Here is a 16,955-nt window from a genome sequence, read left to right as displayed (position 1 = left end):
GTTTGGCTACCTTACAGGTCATTGATTAACAGGAAAAAATTGCCATGACTTACAAGGAGGGAGTGGATATTAAATAGATCCCAGATTTTGCAAACACTCAAATTTTTCTTTTTTTATAAGGGATATTTTCCTGGTCAAAGATGGAAAATCGGAACCAACCAATTTTTTTATAGACATTTTCTTTCACTCACAGATATGTGTGTTTAAATACAAGTTTGTTTAACTCTCACCAATTCTTCTGCTAAATCCAATATCCTTGCAAGCTAGCTGCAAGGTTTTTGTATTAATCAGCCATTTCATAACTCCAGAGACATTCCCCTCCCACCTGATCATCCTTTTCTCCATCTTTTTCCTACTAAACCTCCAAGTACATTTGGGATTGGCTGTCTCAGTAATGCTTCATCACCTCCTGAGACACAGCCTTTGTTTGCTCAAAAGTCTTTTAAATGCACTCACAGGTGAGTATGCACTAGGCTACAGATATTATACTGACCTACTTGGCAACAACAGAAACAGACAGAAAGTTCTTAACAACTTTTTTAAATGAAGGTGCCAGAACAAGAGGTGTTATTCTAGCATTAACCTTATTCTAGCAGGTGGGAGTTAAAATAATTTCCTCATTTTTCATCAGTGATCTCCAGTTTATCCATCTGCAGGTGCCACTTCTTGGCGTATTGTGAAAGCAGTTTTGGAAACAGGACTTAATAACCCTCAAACCCATAGAAGAATCCCGTTCAGTGACATTTCCCTCTGTGCATTTATTCCTCGAGACCTATCATTTAGCCAGGGCTTAATCCCATTTCATGTATTCAATACTGATAATTATAACAACTAATTTTTTACGTAAGTGCCATGCAGTGCTAAGGCAAATGTGTTAAAGAAGCCTATCCATCTACCTTGTTAGACAAAATTTAAATTAAAATAAAAAAATACATCAGGTTTGTTTCACAAAACCTCTGTCATAAAATCATATTGTTTCATATTTACATATTTTATCCTTTATCCTTTTTTTTCTTTTCAGATTTAATCTTTCCCATATTTTCTGCTCTTCCGACTTGTACTGATGGCAGGTTAGCCGTTCTTTATGCGATCTGTGCTAGCCCTCTTGCTTTTTTGAGTGTTATCGTAGATTTAGTATTCTTTCAGCCATCAGTCTTTTCCCTGTTTTTTCATGATACTTTCTAGCCAGGTTTTTTGGAGATCTTGGAAAAGTTCTATCTTTTTGAACATTTATCTTTCATAGACACGACCATCTTCCTTAGTCACTAATACCCTGGACAGCCATTCCTAGCACTAATGCAATGAAGTACCAAATTCTCCAGAGCCTGTTTGCCTTTAGCAGTCAGAGAAAGTGTCAAATATTTCATAGGCCATCTGCATTAAAATGTGTGTATGTTGCACAGACAGGAGAAATTTTAGGCCACCTACAAACCTTCTAACTTTGTGACTGCTATGCTTATGCAAATGGTATGATATACAGGCAAAGAAAAGATCTAGAAACTAAGTGCTAGGTAAGTGGAGATTCTCCTTGAAATATCTATTTCTTCAAAATATTTGCCTGTGAAGGTAATTTCTGTGGCCAGAAGATGAGGTCTAGGATTGCTAAGCACTGCAATAGACAGTTTCAGCTGCTGCTTTAGCCTGCATTGGATGGCATGGGAAAGTTGGGCTGCGGTTGCCTCTGCTCATCTGCACAAATGTGCTTTCCTGTGCAAATGGTTACATCTTTACATTAGCTAATACTTAGAGCAAATTTCTTCAAAGAGCCTTTTAAATCTGCATCAGTATTTACTTCAGTAATGTATTTTGAAGCTTCCTGCAATCTTTTCATGGTGAAATATCCTGCTCTCGTACATCTTACAGTAATCAAGTGATTTGCACCTCTGATTTCTTAAGTCAATACATGGTGTAACATGACATTGAATTACATCTGACCTTTCTGTTCCCTCAAAACCACACTTCGACACAGAGGTATGTGCATTTTACAGTAGATGTCGTTTACTTTCAAATGTGGTCACAAGAAGCCAAAGGTTGCCAGTATTACCTACCTTATCTGCAAAAGCAGCTGGTAAATGCATGAATACCCAGATTGTTATAGTCATTTTTCTTCTCCTTATTTTCAAGCTAAAATAACGTTATAGCTTATAAACTACAACCACATAAGGCAATGAACTCAGATAATGCTCAGGGTTGGGTACCTTGACACAAATTAAGCACAGTCATTTAAGATCTGTAACAAAATCTGGCATTTTGCCAGTTTGCCAGCCACTAAATTAAGGGTCATTTAAGCTGTGGTTGAGATTTTTGTTTGTTCGTTTTAAAGAAATAAAGAACTACTTTGAATTCTTGAGCTTAAATCATTAGAAGACACTTGTTTGTGGTAAAAGAGGTATTTTTGTACTAAGCTGGCATGGGTACTACACCCTGACAGACTGTTTTCACACTGTGAAGCAGAATCTTTTGGACAAAGTTTAGCACAAGGCTCTAATGTATCAGACCAGAGAGGAAAATGCAGCTAGATAACACCATGGGATAACACTGAAATATTAGTTAGGAGGAAAGTTAAGTGCTGGCAGCCTCAGTGCATCAGGCTGGGGTTTTATGAACATCAGGGTGGACTGAAGGACTCACCAGTGCCAGCAGGCAAAGCATGGCCCTTTCTTTTCCCTGCCACACAGACCTCCCCCTCCTGACACTGAAAAGGAAAGCACTATCAGCCATTTTTACACCTTCCTTGTAAAAAGTTTTTGTCCTGTGCCCTGTGCTCTGCGGTGGTGGAGCAGAGGCTGTCCCAGCTGTGAGCAGAGCTGCCTGACTCTTCTTCACCCTAGACCCCAGCTTAGGTTACACACCACTAAAGGAGCCATCCCCTGTGCAGGCAGAACCAGCATCCACTCTGATTCACTCACTTTTCCTCCCTGTCCCAGCACGCTCTGAACATAGGTGACTGATGGGAGAAGGGACATAAGGACTGTAATTCCAGCTCTGTGCCAGGCAGGAACTTTGTTCCTGGAGAAATGGAGTAAACACAACATTTATAACAGGGAGATGCAGTGCTACAGCTCGTAATAATAAAAGAGGCTTCACCGTATGAAACGACCACGTTTTACATCTGTATCATCTAAAACAGGTTGGTTTAAATGCTAATGCTTTCAGTTCTGCGACACATTTTCCCCTTAGTTTAATATCGCCTTGGTAGTGTGACCTCCAAGCTTTTTTCACAAACCCCCTTTCTCCAGTCTTTTGGTGAGAGAAAATTAAGAATAAAGCTCCTGTGTAGCAGGAACCATGGTATGAATAAGCTCGTTCAGAACGTAGTAGTGAATTTTGCCCAATTTGCATGAATTTCTCAGTGTATTTTGTACATAGACCCAGAGCTTTGTATGTATTGTAATTAAATCGCAGTGTATAGAGTGCTGGCTCCCATTGTTAATGTTATCAGTGCCATAAAGTCAATGGTAGGCAACACAAAACTGAAGGAAATTTACTTCAATGTTGTTTTTTCTAATTTATATATCACTCACTTGGTTCCATGCTCTTTCCTGAAAGGTCTTCCTTTGCCAGCAGGGCTGATAAAGCTTATGGCCTGAAAAACTAAAAGAAAAATATATCACAAATGTGCTAAATTATTAATTTGAGTAATAGGTTTGATTTAATTTAATCTACTTTGCCTCTCAGGATATTTCTAAGATTACTTTTTTTTTGCATAATTGAGTAAGTGCAAAGAACAGAATGGTGAATTGCACAGTTGTTTTTATTTTGTTATGCCATTTCTTATTCCTTCGCCAACTAACCTACTCAGACTCTCCTTCTTTATTTATTTTTATGTTTTATTTTTTTATATTTGTGCCTTTGGATTCAGGTGTTACATTTACACTGCAAGTACACAGCACCTAACACATCAGGGCACTAACCTATGACTGTTCCTTGTAATTTAAATGCATTATTGCAGAACTTATAGCAATTGTTGGTTTTATTAAGGAACAAATGCTCTTTGGCATTTATGTTCATTAGATATATTATTTTGTTTCAGTCATTGTATAATGTATTCATGAGTAACGATTTCATTACCCTGGTCACCACTTCACTGAGGCATTAACAGACATTCTTCCTCTAAGAGTATAGTTTGGTAAGCAACCAACCGATAATACATCAACTAGAGGAAACGTAGTCGAGAGGACAGAAACTCCTGTATGGATGGCAGCTATAGATATACCTTTGAAAGCAAATTTCCAGTTGGACGAGATAATCCATGCAGTTTGCTGTAGCCCCAGGCCCAGTTTTTCATCTAAATCATAGTGCTTGCTCAGCATTTGCAATAAAGCATGTGTTCGTGTGGGATTTCAGCAGAAATGTGCCGAGAAGCTCACTCCACCAGGAGGTGTCAAACTGGATTCAAGCTAAAGCAAATGAAAGTTTGTCATTTTAGCTTTTAATACGGCAAGGGAGTAAAAAACATGCCAGAATATGTGTCATCTAAGTTAAAGACTGGCTAATTACAATGAACTGAACATGGGAGTAGGATGCTAAATTGAACTATGTCTTAGTTAAAAGAAAAGTTGGCAAAAGGCAGCCAATGCTGTTATTCTTAGTCACCATTACCATGATGGTTTACTCGCCATCACCAGCCACAGGGAAAAACGACCTTGGGAGTGAGGAACTGGTCAGGGATCAAGTCTGGGTTCAGTTTGCAGTTCTGACACAGGGGCTGCACGTGACAGGATTAGATGGTAATATCCTGGCTCACAACTGCAGGTGATTTTTCTGAAAGAAACAGGAAATAAACAGATACTGAATAGCAATTCAGTGTAAGCAGGGCTGATTGTGTGTGCTAGAATTATATATATGTTACATATATATATAATGCATATATATATATGCTAGAATACTTACTCAGTATATACAAAACCAAGCTTTGCCTCAAATGAACCCACGTGAATGAAAAGCATTAACAGTGGTATAAAGAAAAGTGGTATAATTCTGTCCTGTCAACTTGGACACCGAGATAGAGTGCCTTTTCAAGTTATATGACCAGCAACAATAGCCCAGAAGCCCTGATTTCAGCTGGGAAATATAAGCAGGGCTACCAGATGGATTAGAACAGATCAGATCAGAACAGAACAGAACAGAATAGAAAACAATAGGACTATGTCAGTTGGAAGGGACCTACAACGATCATCTAATCCAGCTGCCTGACAAATTCAGGGCTGACCAAAAGCTAAAGCATGTTCTTAAGGGCATTCATTGTCCAAATGCCTCTTAAACACTGACAGGCTTGGGGCATCAACCACCTCTCTGGGGAGCCTGTTCCAGTATTTGACCACCCTCGCGGCAAACAAATGCTTCCTAATGTCCAGTCTAAACCTACCGTGGCCCAGCTCTGAACCATTCCCATGTGCTACCACTGGATACCAGGGAGAAGAGCTCAGCACCTGCCCCTCCACCTCCCCTCCTCAGGAAGCTGCAGAGAGCAATGAGGTCGCCCCTCAGCCTCCTTTTCTCCAAACCAGACAAAGCCAGCTGCTCCTCACGGGACACTCCTCCCAGCCCTGTCACCACCTTTCTTGCCCTCCTCTGGACACACTCGAGCACCTGAACATCCTTCTTAAGCCGGGGGGCCCAGCACTGCACACAGTACTGGAGGGGAGGCCGCCCCAGCGCTGAATACAGCAGGACATCACATCCGTGACCGGCTGGTTACACCGTGTTTGCTGCACGCCAGGACGCGGGTTGCCCCCTTGGCTGCCCGGGCACACCGCTGACTCGTACCGAGCCTGCTGCCCACCGGCCCCCCAGACCCCTTTCTGCGGAGCTCCTCCCCAGCCACGCCTCTCCACGTTCATACTTGAGCCCAGCATTGCTCCAGCCCAGGTGCAGAATCTGGCATGTGGACTTGTTCCATTTCATCCCATCATTAGTTGCCCAGTGCTCCAATCTACCTAGATCCCTCTGCAAGGCCTCCTGTCCCTCGAGAGAGTCAACAGCATGTTGCAGTTTGGTATCGCTGGCAAACTTGCTAAGGGTGCATTCAACTCCTGCACCCAGACCACTGATAGATGTACGGAACAGGACCGGCCCTCAAATCGAACCCGAGGAACAGCACTGGTGACCAATCACCAGCCAGATGTATCCCCATTCACTACAACCCTTTGAGCTCTGCCCTTCAACTGGATCCTCACCTGCTCATCCCACAGCTGGACAACCTGTCCAGAAGGATGCTGTGAGGGACACCTTACTGGAATCCAGAAAAACAACATCAACAGACTTCCCTTCACCCACGAGTCGGGTGACCTTATCCTACAGAATACCAAATGAGTTAAACAAGACTTTTCCCCTTGTGAAACCTGTGTTGACCAGGCCTGAAAATTGTGTTGTTCTTTACATGCCTTTCAACAGGACCCAGCACCATCTTCTCCATCATTTTCCCAGGAGCTGAGGTTAGACTAACAGGTGCGTAGCTCCCTGGGTCTTCCCTCACACCCTGCTTGTAAACTGGAATAACTCTGGCTAGCTTCCAGCCAGCAGGGACCTCCCAGACTCCCAGGGCCTTTGGCAGGGGATCAAGAGGGGTCCTGCCATAACATCCACTAGCTCTTTCAGTACTCTGGCATGAATCCCATCAGGCCCTGTGGACTTGTGCACATTCACTGATACAGCTGGTCCTTTATGGTTTCAGTTTTCACAAATGGATAGTCACTGCTCCCACACTTGTGGTCCTTCAAATCACGGGGCCAGGCAGCCCAAGGTCTACCAGTATTATTTGAGGCTGAGGAAAAAAAACCATTGAATGCCTCTGCTTCTTCCTCATCCCTACTAGTCAGCTCACCACCTTCAAGAAGTAGCAGTCCACTCCTACAAACCAAGAATTTCCAAGAGCTGCTCGTCACTGCAGTATGATATCCCCAGCTGATGTCTGGGAAGCTGAAATCTCCCATCGAGACAAAGGCTACCACTCCAGGAATTTCTCCTGATTGCCTGTAGAGGAACTCATTGGTGCTTACATTCTGGCTGGCTGATCGGTGGTAGACACCCACTACAGCATCCCCTTTGTTTTCCAGCCCCCTAACCTGCAACCAGAGGCTCTCAACCACATCATCACTAATGGTAAGGGCTGTACAATCAAACCTCTCCCTTGTGTGCAGAGTGCAACCTCCAACTCGCCTGCCCTGCCTACTGCTCCTGAACAGCCTGTAGCCCTCCATCCCAGCACCCCAGCCACGGGATGCATTCCACCAAGTGTGAACACCTTCAGAGTCAGGACGCGCTCGCCTGTGTTCAGAGGGAAATTCATGCCTTTTCATTTGTGCCCACTGGTTCTCGTGCTGTCAGTGGTCACTGCTGAGAAAGGTCTGGCTCCCTCTCAGCCAGCATACACACACAGAGGCACCTTGCCCTTAAAATGGAAGCAGAGCAGAAAACTGTAAAAAGAAAGGGAAAAGGGGTCAGGGGAAGCATTCTGTTTCGGTGCTACTTGCTTACCTCAAAATGCCGCCCCGCTGCCTCTGCATCTGAGGAGGCAGCAAGCTGCTACCCGCCCGCATGCCCCAGCAAAGTGTTGCACAGACACTCACAGACAGACGGCTGGTTAAAACAAACTAATTTATTGTCATGTTTGCATCGCAGGATTACAATAACAGGATTACAAGCAGTATCGGGATCCTCAGCTGCAGTGGCATCTCCAGCTGGACCGGCGGACATTCCCCACTCTCCGGTGATGCTGAGCTCCCCTCGGGCGGTGTCATGTCCGTGCCCAGCTTGCTCAGATCTGCGGCACGCACTCCCCAGGCAGTCTCTGGGGTGAGCAGATTCTCTGGGCCAGTGTCCGCAGTTGTCCCTCGGGCCCCACCCTTGAGAGGCGAGAGGAGATCCTCAGGGTCGCAGGCACGGGTGGAAAAGCCTGTGACCACCAGGAGACGGATGCAGATATGCTGATCTATGAGGTAGAAATCTTCCTTCTGGGTGTGCCTCGCCGCGTACCTGCAAAGCAGCATCTCAAGAGCAGCACAGCTCTCTGGCCGTGGCGTGCTGCTGGTGAAGCTGGCCTCCGCCTACTCAAGGCCTCCATAGGCACCTGGAGGCACCACAATAATTAGCTCAGTGCAGATGTCCATCTCAGAGCTGCTTATCAGCTGGAACCTGCAGGACTGGGAGGAGGGCAGCAGCATTAGCTGGCAGTGGTGCGACTCAGGCAAAAGCAGCCAGGCTGTTTTCACCAACTCTTGGACCCAGTAGGTGACTTTGTCCATGTCTAGGCAGGAGCGGGTGCAGAGGGTGTAGAGGAGGAATGAATTCTGATCTCTCGGCAGCTGGACCTCAGGGTGGTGAAGCGAGCACGGTTTGTCTCCCAGCAGCTGCTGCCTCAAGCACACGCACTCCAGCCCCACACGGATGCTGGGCTGCTCTTCTGGCAGCTGCCCCACGGTGTCCGGCTCCAGGGTGAAAGAGTGCCCGGGGGGTGGCCACAGGAGCACAGGCAGGCGGTAGGTGATGCTGTTCCCGTGCACACTCCAGGATTCACAGGCACCGTCCTCCCCAGTGGCTGGGTGCAGCTCTGGCATGAAACTCCTCTTGCACAGTACCTGGCAGACCTTAAGGAGGTCACCCACCAGCTCCGTCAGGGCCTCAAACGTGTCTGTCAGGTCCGGCATTGGCGGTGGGGTGGGCACACCCATAGAGATGCCACCTCTGTGTGCACCATGGAGGTCTTCCTCCTCCCTGTCATCCTCCTTTCTGTCCTGCTCACTGCGGCTGCCAGAGGCAAGCTTCATTTTCCTGACCAGCCAGCAGACGCTAGCGAGCAGCACCAGGGCCCCCGCAACAGTCCAAAGCGGCCACTGCTGCAACGCAGGAAGGAACATGCCCCGGCTCCGGTCAAGCTCCTGCATCACCCGAGTTGTCTGCTCATCCAGATATGCCTTACGCTGCCGCATGCGCTCGTCCACGGCCGTATCTCTGCGGTGAAGGCCCTTCTGTGTGGGCTGCATGGCCAGTATAGCCAGGATGAGGGTGATTGCCGCAGCCATGGCCTAGAGAAGGTGGGAGAAAAGGGGGCTGAGCAGGGCTGGGTGGGAGGGAGCGCGGGGCTGGGGGAGCGGGGCAGAAGCCGCCTGGAGCTGGGGGCCGGTAGGAGAGGGGGTGATGGAGGTGCGAGGGAGCCAGGGCAGGGTTTGTGAGCACTGTACCGACGGGAGCCGCGGGCTGTCCCCATAGAGTCTCCCGAGGCCCCATCCCTGCCATAGGACAGCGTCCCATGGAGCCACGGGCACCCGTCACATCCCCAAAGCCACTCTGGGCACCTGCCACCAGCGGGAGCCCCCAGCAGCTCTGCCCCAGCCCCGAGGGCGGTACCGTGCCCTGCCCTGAGGGGCTCGCCTCTCGCTCTGGCTTAGAAAGGCCCTGGGCATCTGCCTCGTCCCCCACACAGCCCAGCCTTCCCCCTGCATGCTGCACTCACCGAGCGCCCAAGTCAAACTGCAGTGGGGCTGCCTGGTGATGTCCCTGAAGACAGCTCCCATTGTGACACGTCCTCAGTGATGTCACAGCCGCCGGGACAACATCACCCACCCAGCAAGTTCCAGTTGCTTCTGAGAAGCAGCTTTCAGATAATACAAACCCAAGCTCCTGCTTCATCTCAGGTAGTAAGGAAATACTTGAAATACATTCAAGTAAGTCATTTTTAAACCAACCATCCTTATTTTTAGTTCCCTAAATTGGATTCAGGATTCATCTTACCAGATACTAACAGTCAATATCATACATGCTTACTTCTTCCCTTCTGTCAATCTTCTCAATGTCCGTGCACCTTCATCGGCTGGTGGAATATTAAAAAAGAGTTTATACATTTTACAAACTGGAGGGTAAAGAGTTTTGACTTATTTGTGCTTTCCAGCTGGGACCACCACAAGTACTGTAAAAACAGAGTTGTCAGTGATATAGCTGCAATCCAGAGTGAATATGCCTGAAAGCTCAGGAGAAAGATCTTCCCTCCAAATTTTCCAGCCTGACTTGCTGGAACTGGGAGCTTTAGACGACCGAGGTAATACATTACAGGAAACAGCCGTTCTGGTGTCATAACTGTTCTGTTCCCCCTCTCCCCCATTTCTTGAACATCTCCCAGTGAATTCACAGACTTTCTTCTGTCCATCAAAGAGTCTAAATCCTTGATGACCTTTATCTAACTTTAATCTTAATCTTAAACTTTGGGCTTTTTTTTTTAATTTACAAACAGAAATAGTCCGTCCTTTCTTCACAGGCAATATTTTAAGGCTTTGGGGTATTATTTATGATCATTCCTATAATTTTATCTGGAACTTGTCACAATTGTTAGCAAGCTTACGGAACACTTGACTTCACACCAAGTGACAAATAAATGCTTTTTTCCTGTAAGGTAATGAAACTTGCTCTCTACGCTGTATCCATTAAGATTTAAACAAACATTCTTTGGCACGTCACAAACACTTTTACCAGCAGAATAATAACATTTCCTCTGATTAAAGTTTGGCTACCTTACAGGTCATTGATTAACAGGAAAAAATTGCCATGACTTACAAGGAGGGAGTGGATATTAAATAGATCCCAGATTTTGCAAACACTCAAATTTTTCTTTTTTTATAAGGGATATTTTCCTGGTCAAAGATGGAAAATCGGAACCAACCAATTTTTTTATAGACATTTTCTTTCACTCACAGATATGTGTGTTTAAATACAAGTTTGTTTAACTCTCACCAATTCTTCTGCTAAATCCAATATCCTTGCAAGCTAGCTGCAAGGTTTTTGTATTAATCAGCCATTTCATAACTCCAGAGACATTCCCCTCCCACCTGATCATCCTTTTCTCCATCTTTTTCCTACTAAACCTCCAAGTACATTTGGGATTGGCTGTCTCAGTAATGCTTCATCACCTCCTGAGACACAGCCTTGTTTGCTCAAAAGTCTTTTAAATGCACTCACAGGTGAGTATGCACTAGGCTACAGATATTATACTGACCTACTTGGCAACAACAGAAACAGACAGAAAGTTCTTAACAACTTTTTTAAATGAAGGTGCCAGAACAAGAGGTGTTATTCTAGCATTAACCTTATTCTAGCAGGTGGGAGTTAAAATAATTTCCTCATTTTTCATCAGTGATCTCCAGTTTATCCATCTGCAGGTGCCACTTCTTGGCGTATTGTGAAAGCAGTTTTGGAAACAGGACTTAATAACCCTCAAACCCATAGAAGAATCCCGTTCAGTGACATTTCCCTCTGTGCATTTATTCCTCGAGACCTATCATTTAGCCAGGGCTTAATCCCATTTCATGTATTCAATACTGATAATTATAACAACTAATTTTTTACGTAAGTGCCATGCAGTGCTAAGGCAAATGTGTTAAAGAAGCCTATCCATCTACCTTGTTAAACAAAATTTAAATTAAAATAAAAAAATACATCAGGTTTGTTTCACAAAACCTCTGTCATAAAATCATATTGTTTCATATTTACATATTTTATCCTTTATCCTTTTTTTTCTTTTCAGATTTAATCTTTCCCATATTTTCTGCTCTTCCGACTTGTACTGATGGCAGGTTAGCCGTTCTTTATGCGATCTGTGCTAGCCCTCTTGCTTTTTTGAGTGTTATCGTAGATTTAGTATTCTTTCAGCCATCAGTCTTTTCCCTGTTTTTTCATGATACTTTCTAGCCAGGTTTTTTGGAGATCTTGGAAAAGTTCTATCTTTTTGAACATTTATCTTTCATAGACACGACCATCTTCCTTAGTCACTAATACCCTGGACAGCCATTCCTAGCACTAATGCAATGAAGTACCAAATTCTCCAGAGCCTGTTTGCCTTTAGCAGTCAGAGAAAGTGTCAAATATTTCATAGGCCATCTGCACATTCTGTGAAAATACTCTTCTCGTGGTTCTTTTTGTTGCTGGTGTTACTGGACAAATACACAGAGTTCAGTGGTTCAGTCCTCTGCCAGTATAGGACGCAAGGGTCTTGTGCTCCTTTTAACCAAAACTATTTTTTATCAAGCATTGACTTTCTTGGTTTGGAAAAGAAAAATTACAGACTATGTGACCTGAGCTTTAAACTCAGACTTCTGTTTCCCCCATCCCTCTGAGATTTCTGTCTCTCAGTCAGATGTCCTTGGACTCACGCAAGGGTTCAGTTTTTAGGAGGGTATACACAAGTGCATGCACTGCAGGTGCAACACTGTCAGAGTGGAACCTTCCAGAGTGCTGTTGGTCAAGGAGCTGAAATGAGCCATACAAGAAGAGGCATGAGATTTTGGCCTGTTTTGGTTTGGCAAAAGATTGTCTGAAATTAAATATAATAATATTGCATTTAATAAATACATCTTGGGAGATGCACTGATATATCTGAAGGAGAAAAGCTAGTTGAAGTAGCAATGTTGGCACCAGAATAAATGGGTATATACTGGCAAGAAATAGAATTAGGCTGAAGTCCCTGATGTCCCTGGCCCTTGTCCTCAGCAGTTCCTCTCAGTGCTGTGTCCTGTGTTTCCGCGGTTCCACATAAAACCCACACTTTTTGAGACTTACACCAGTCTACACTGATCTCTGTTGTCCTTGAAGAAATAGCCTCAGCTGCAAAGCAAGGACCACTTTTTATCACTTTATTTATCAAATGACATAAAAAGTGTTTAGGCAGAAGATAATTTCTGAGGAGAAATATCGCAAAAGAGCACACAATAACCTGTCTGAGTGCTTATGCAACGCATATAAGAATTTCTTTTGGGAGGGAATCAGAATTACTTTTCATATTATTTACTTTTGTTTACTTGGATTTTTTTCTTGTTAAACCAAAAATATTTTTCCTTCCATTTGAATAATCGTGATTACTGCAGTACCACCTGTGACACTGTAACCACTATTTAATAGCAAAACAGACAGAAGGTAGAAATAACATGAAACTGCTGTTGCAAGTATAAAGAAAAAGAGAGTTCCTTTACACTGGATGAGTGAAATGAGCAAATGAATATTTATTGTTCGGACATGTAGTACTCTTCATGCATATTAGAAGTGGCCTTTCTTCTTCCAGAGTTGTACCTTTTCTCATGGTGTCCATCAGGTGTCTTATACTGAACAAATTAAAGTGTTGGGACATCCAGAAGGCAGTATTAAAAAAGAATAGCTAAAATAAAATGGGCTTACAGGAGAAAGTACTCAGGTCTGAAATACATTTCGCTCTTGCTAAACTAAATAGTGTTTATAAAACTCTATATATCAAAAGGAGGAGAACATGTAACTACTCCCCATGAGCTATAAAACAAAACGAGATTATCGCAAATCTTTTTATCATTAGTGTGGGAAGGGAAAGGAAAAAAGAAACTTTGAGAAAACTTTGTAAGCAGATTTTAACCTTCTGTAATATATATCCCACTTTTAATCATTCATTGACTAGTTTTCTACAGTAGCTTTTGGTCCATACCTCACTGGGAAGCTCTTAACTGCAAGTACTGGAGATCTGAGGGCTTTTGATGAGAAACAACCCCCAAGTTGTGAATAAGAGGAGCAGAGTCTTTAAAATTAAAATCACTCTTAAAAATACCCCTCTGATATGAACACTTACAACTTGGAAGGTTAATATTTTATAGTATTTTTCCTCCACATTCCTCTTCTCAGGTATTTGTAGACATGGAGTTTATCCTGCTGCAGTGATCAAAGTGTTCCTGCATTCAGCAGCAGTGTATATGAGTATCCTAGCACTTTCTGCAGACAAGCAACTCGACAGATAACAGCATATTGAGATTTTTTTCTTTTCGTTAAGGTAACTGCAGACGTCCATACTGGTACACCTGAAGTCCTGTTTTGACCACTGCCTCTGTGCAAGTCAGTATGAAGTCTTGACATCACTAGTCCCCTGTTTGATGACTGTAGAAAAGCAAAGGTTTTGTAGTATTCTTTGTGTGGTTGAACTTCACTTTCAAAGCAAACAGCCCAGTAAGGAAATATAGCATCACTTTTTATCTCAAAATAATAATTGCACAAGTTACAGGATGTTGAGATTGTGTCACAGCCCTGAGTAACTCTGAGATGATTTTGGTTTCTCCTTTCTTCTGCCCTTAACAAAAGCCTGGCTGTTATTGCTACTTTTCATGAAGCACCATATTTCCAAGGTGTGAATATCCCCATATGTCAAACATTTTTGTTGTTGTGCCTCCCAAATACAGTCAGATCATCATGGCTTTTTGATTTAATGGCAATGGCCCTAATTAGATCAGATCATCAATTAGAAAATTAAGCTACCACAAAATAAACATGTTAACACAGTAGGAAGAATCCTGCTTGCAAAGCACATCCAGCACTGCTTTGTTCTTGGCTTCAGTCTCCAGCCTGGCTTCATGTGCCTCTGCTTCCAGTTGACAAGGCTGTGGAGCTCTACAAAAGCAAGTTGAATATGCACTAACTATCCCAGACATTAAAGATCTTAGGAGTCTACAGATGATGTTCTGTCAGGAGAACATATAAATGTAGACTAAAATACCCACTAAGCTACAGCGCCGTTCAGTAGCAAAGCACTTACAAATCTGCCATACATACTGACATTCATTTTGACCATCAAGACTTTTTCAGACAGTTAAGTAGTTCAGCTATTAATAGATTTTAAGATCAGAAGATATTTCCCTGTCCATTTAGTTGACATCTACTATGTTGAAGAGGTCAGGGGGTCTCATGCAGCAATGTCTGCATAAAGGCTGGAACTTCCAGGTGACTTCTAGCTACAATACATAATTTAGAAGGATATCTAGCTGTCTTGGTAGACTTCAAATGGGGGAAATGCATCTACCATACACCAGCCTAAGGTGTTCAAATATGCAAATAAAACAGTATACTGCATATGCTACTTCTTCCCTACAGAGAGACTGAGAAAAAGAATGAACCACAGGTAATGTGTATCATTTGCCTCGCTTAATATGAAGGCAAGTCTGCTGAGCACTGGCCAGTCTTCTGAACAGAGACACAGCAAGCTCCAACAGAAAAAATGAGAAATGAAATATGTTAGTGCTCACACAGCAGCAGAGTCTTGAGGTTAATCTTTCTACTACCTGTGCGCATCTGCCAGATTTACCTTGGGTACCTACGACAGTGAGGCCCTGTGCCATGTAGAGGTACTCTGAGAGCAACATGAAATCTAGTAGCAATGTGAAGTTATAATATATCATCGTTGTTAAAGGATTCTATCTTCCTTATAACTTCTGACTTGTCCAATACCTGCAATTTTTGTTTCTTTCTTCTCCTGAGACAACATTACTGATATTCCGTGCTCAATCATTTCTCTCTTGATAGGCGGGATAATTATCAGTCTTTTCCTCCCGAATGTACAGGGTTATTTTCACGTATTTTAAAGCTGTTCACCTGTTCAAATATAAACAGGTGGAATATTGAACACTGTAGCACAAGACATGGAAGTTGCTAATATATTTTCCATTTTCACCCATTCCCCCCTGTATTCCTAAATCTTACATTCAGCAACTTGTAGGTAGCAGAATTTAATTACTGAAACATATCAATCACTGGTTTTAGCTCCATTGTAAAAAGCAAATTGGATTTCCTTCTATATTACAAAGGACTTTCCTTTGTTTTGCAATAGAAATGACATAGCACAGGCATGAAAGCACAAATAGAAAAAAGACAAAAGAAAAGAATTGGACTGTGAACATAAAGGATATATTTATACTGACAGACAAAAGAACACATCTGGAACTGGAACTTTATTGGCCTGATACATAAAGGCACATTAGTTACTACATAGGTCAGTCAGAGTTAAATGCAGTCTAGCAAATGCATAATGAAAAAAAAAAAAAACCAACCAAAAAAAAAACCCCAAACCAGTAGAAAGGCCAAGAATCATATCATCTTAGAATTGTTTAGGTTGGATAAGACCTTTAAGATCATCAAGTCCAACCGTTAACCTAGCACTACCAAGTCCACCAGATTTGAATCCTCTCTGCTACTCAGTGAACATAAGAATAGCCAAACTGGTGAGACCCAAGGTCAACAGGAGACAGAGTGTGAGGTTACAGATGCCATAGGGGGGTAAACTAGATAGAACTGAGCAAAAGGCAAGGAGAGATTATACCCTCCATGACACTTTCCCAGCCACCACCTGTTTTCAGATCAGGAACATCCTGGGTTAAGTCTGGCTTCTGTGTAGTTGGTATTCCCCAATGTATTTCTCTTCCATTAATCTGTCCTGTCTCTCCTTGGTCCCCCCTTACACCTTCAGTATTCACCGCATCCTTTGGCAGGCAGTATCACTGACATATAACCTACTGCATGAAGAATAACCTGCTTCTGTTTGTTTTGAAGCTCATTCCTACTACCTCACTTTGATGATCCCTAGTACTTATAGTAGAAGAGACACTGAACCGTTAACCCCCATCCTCTCCACATCACTCCTGATTTTGTAACCCTCTAGTATGTCCCCTGTAATTTGTCTCTTTTCCAGGAAATAGAACCGTGGCCTACTTAGTTATTCCTTACATAGCACACATCCCATGTACTGATAGCCCTTGACAATCAAGGACAATTGAACCTTTTTCCAGTCCTACTATATTCTTTCTGAGATGAAAAGAACAGAACAGTACAAAGACACAAACATGCCATGCATTTATATAAAGGCATAACAATGAACTCTGTTTTATTCTCGATTGCTTTACCAATAGTTCCTAACATTTGCAATTTTGTTGTTGTTCAGTGCTGAGCACTGTGCTGTCATTTTCATGGACTTATTGATTGTATCCCCAAAGTCTCTCTTCAAACTGGTAAAGGCTAGGTCAGAACCTTTCATTTTACAAATGAAATTAGGGTGATGTCTTTCCTACATGCATCATTTTACTTTGACAAGTATTTAATTTCACCATCTATCCAGGTTGTGCAAAGCCACACTTTCATTCAGATCTGTCTTTTCAGTTATGTTCTGTTCTTATCAATGTTTCAATAGCTGC

At 43.2% G+C, this 16,955-nt stretch overlaps 1 protein-coding gene across 1 annotated transcript in view; it reads right to left on the bottom strand.

Annotated features, from left to right (window-relative positions):
- Nucleotides 1-2,401: 2,401 nt before the first annotated feature.
- The window catches only part of LOC308059181 (uncharacterized protein), a 31,616-nt gene continuing 17,062 nt past the window's right edge, over nucleotides 2,402-16,955 (bottom strand). The window contains exon 2 of the mRNA XM_080376155.1: nucleotides 2,402-9,811. Coding sequence (XP_080232281.1) covers nucleotides 8,049-9,023 — 975 coding nt within the window. The 5' untranslated portion in view covers nucleotides 9,024-9,811 and the 3' untranslated portion in view covers nucleotides 2,402-8,048. The remainder of the gene's footprint in view (nucleotides 9,812-16,955) is intronic.

The sequence above is a fragment of the Falco punctatus genome (genome assembly GCF_963210335.1).
Source record: "Falco punctatus genome assembly, chromosome: 1".
Classification (NCBI taxonomy): domain Eukaryota; kingdom Metazoa; phylum Chordata; class Aves; order Falconiformes; family Falconidae; genus Falco; species Falco punctatus.
This window is presented reverse-complemented; position numbering and strand designations above follow the sequence as displayed.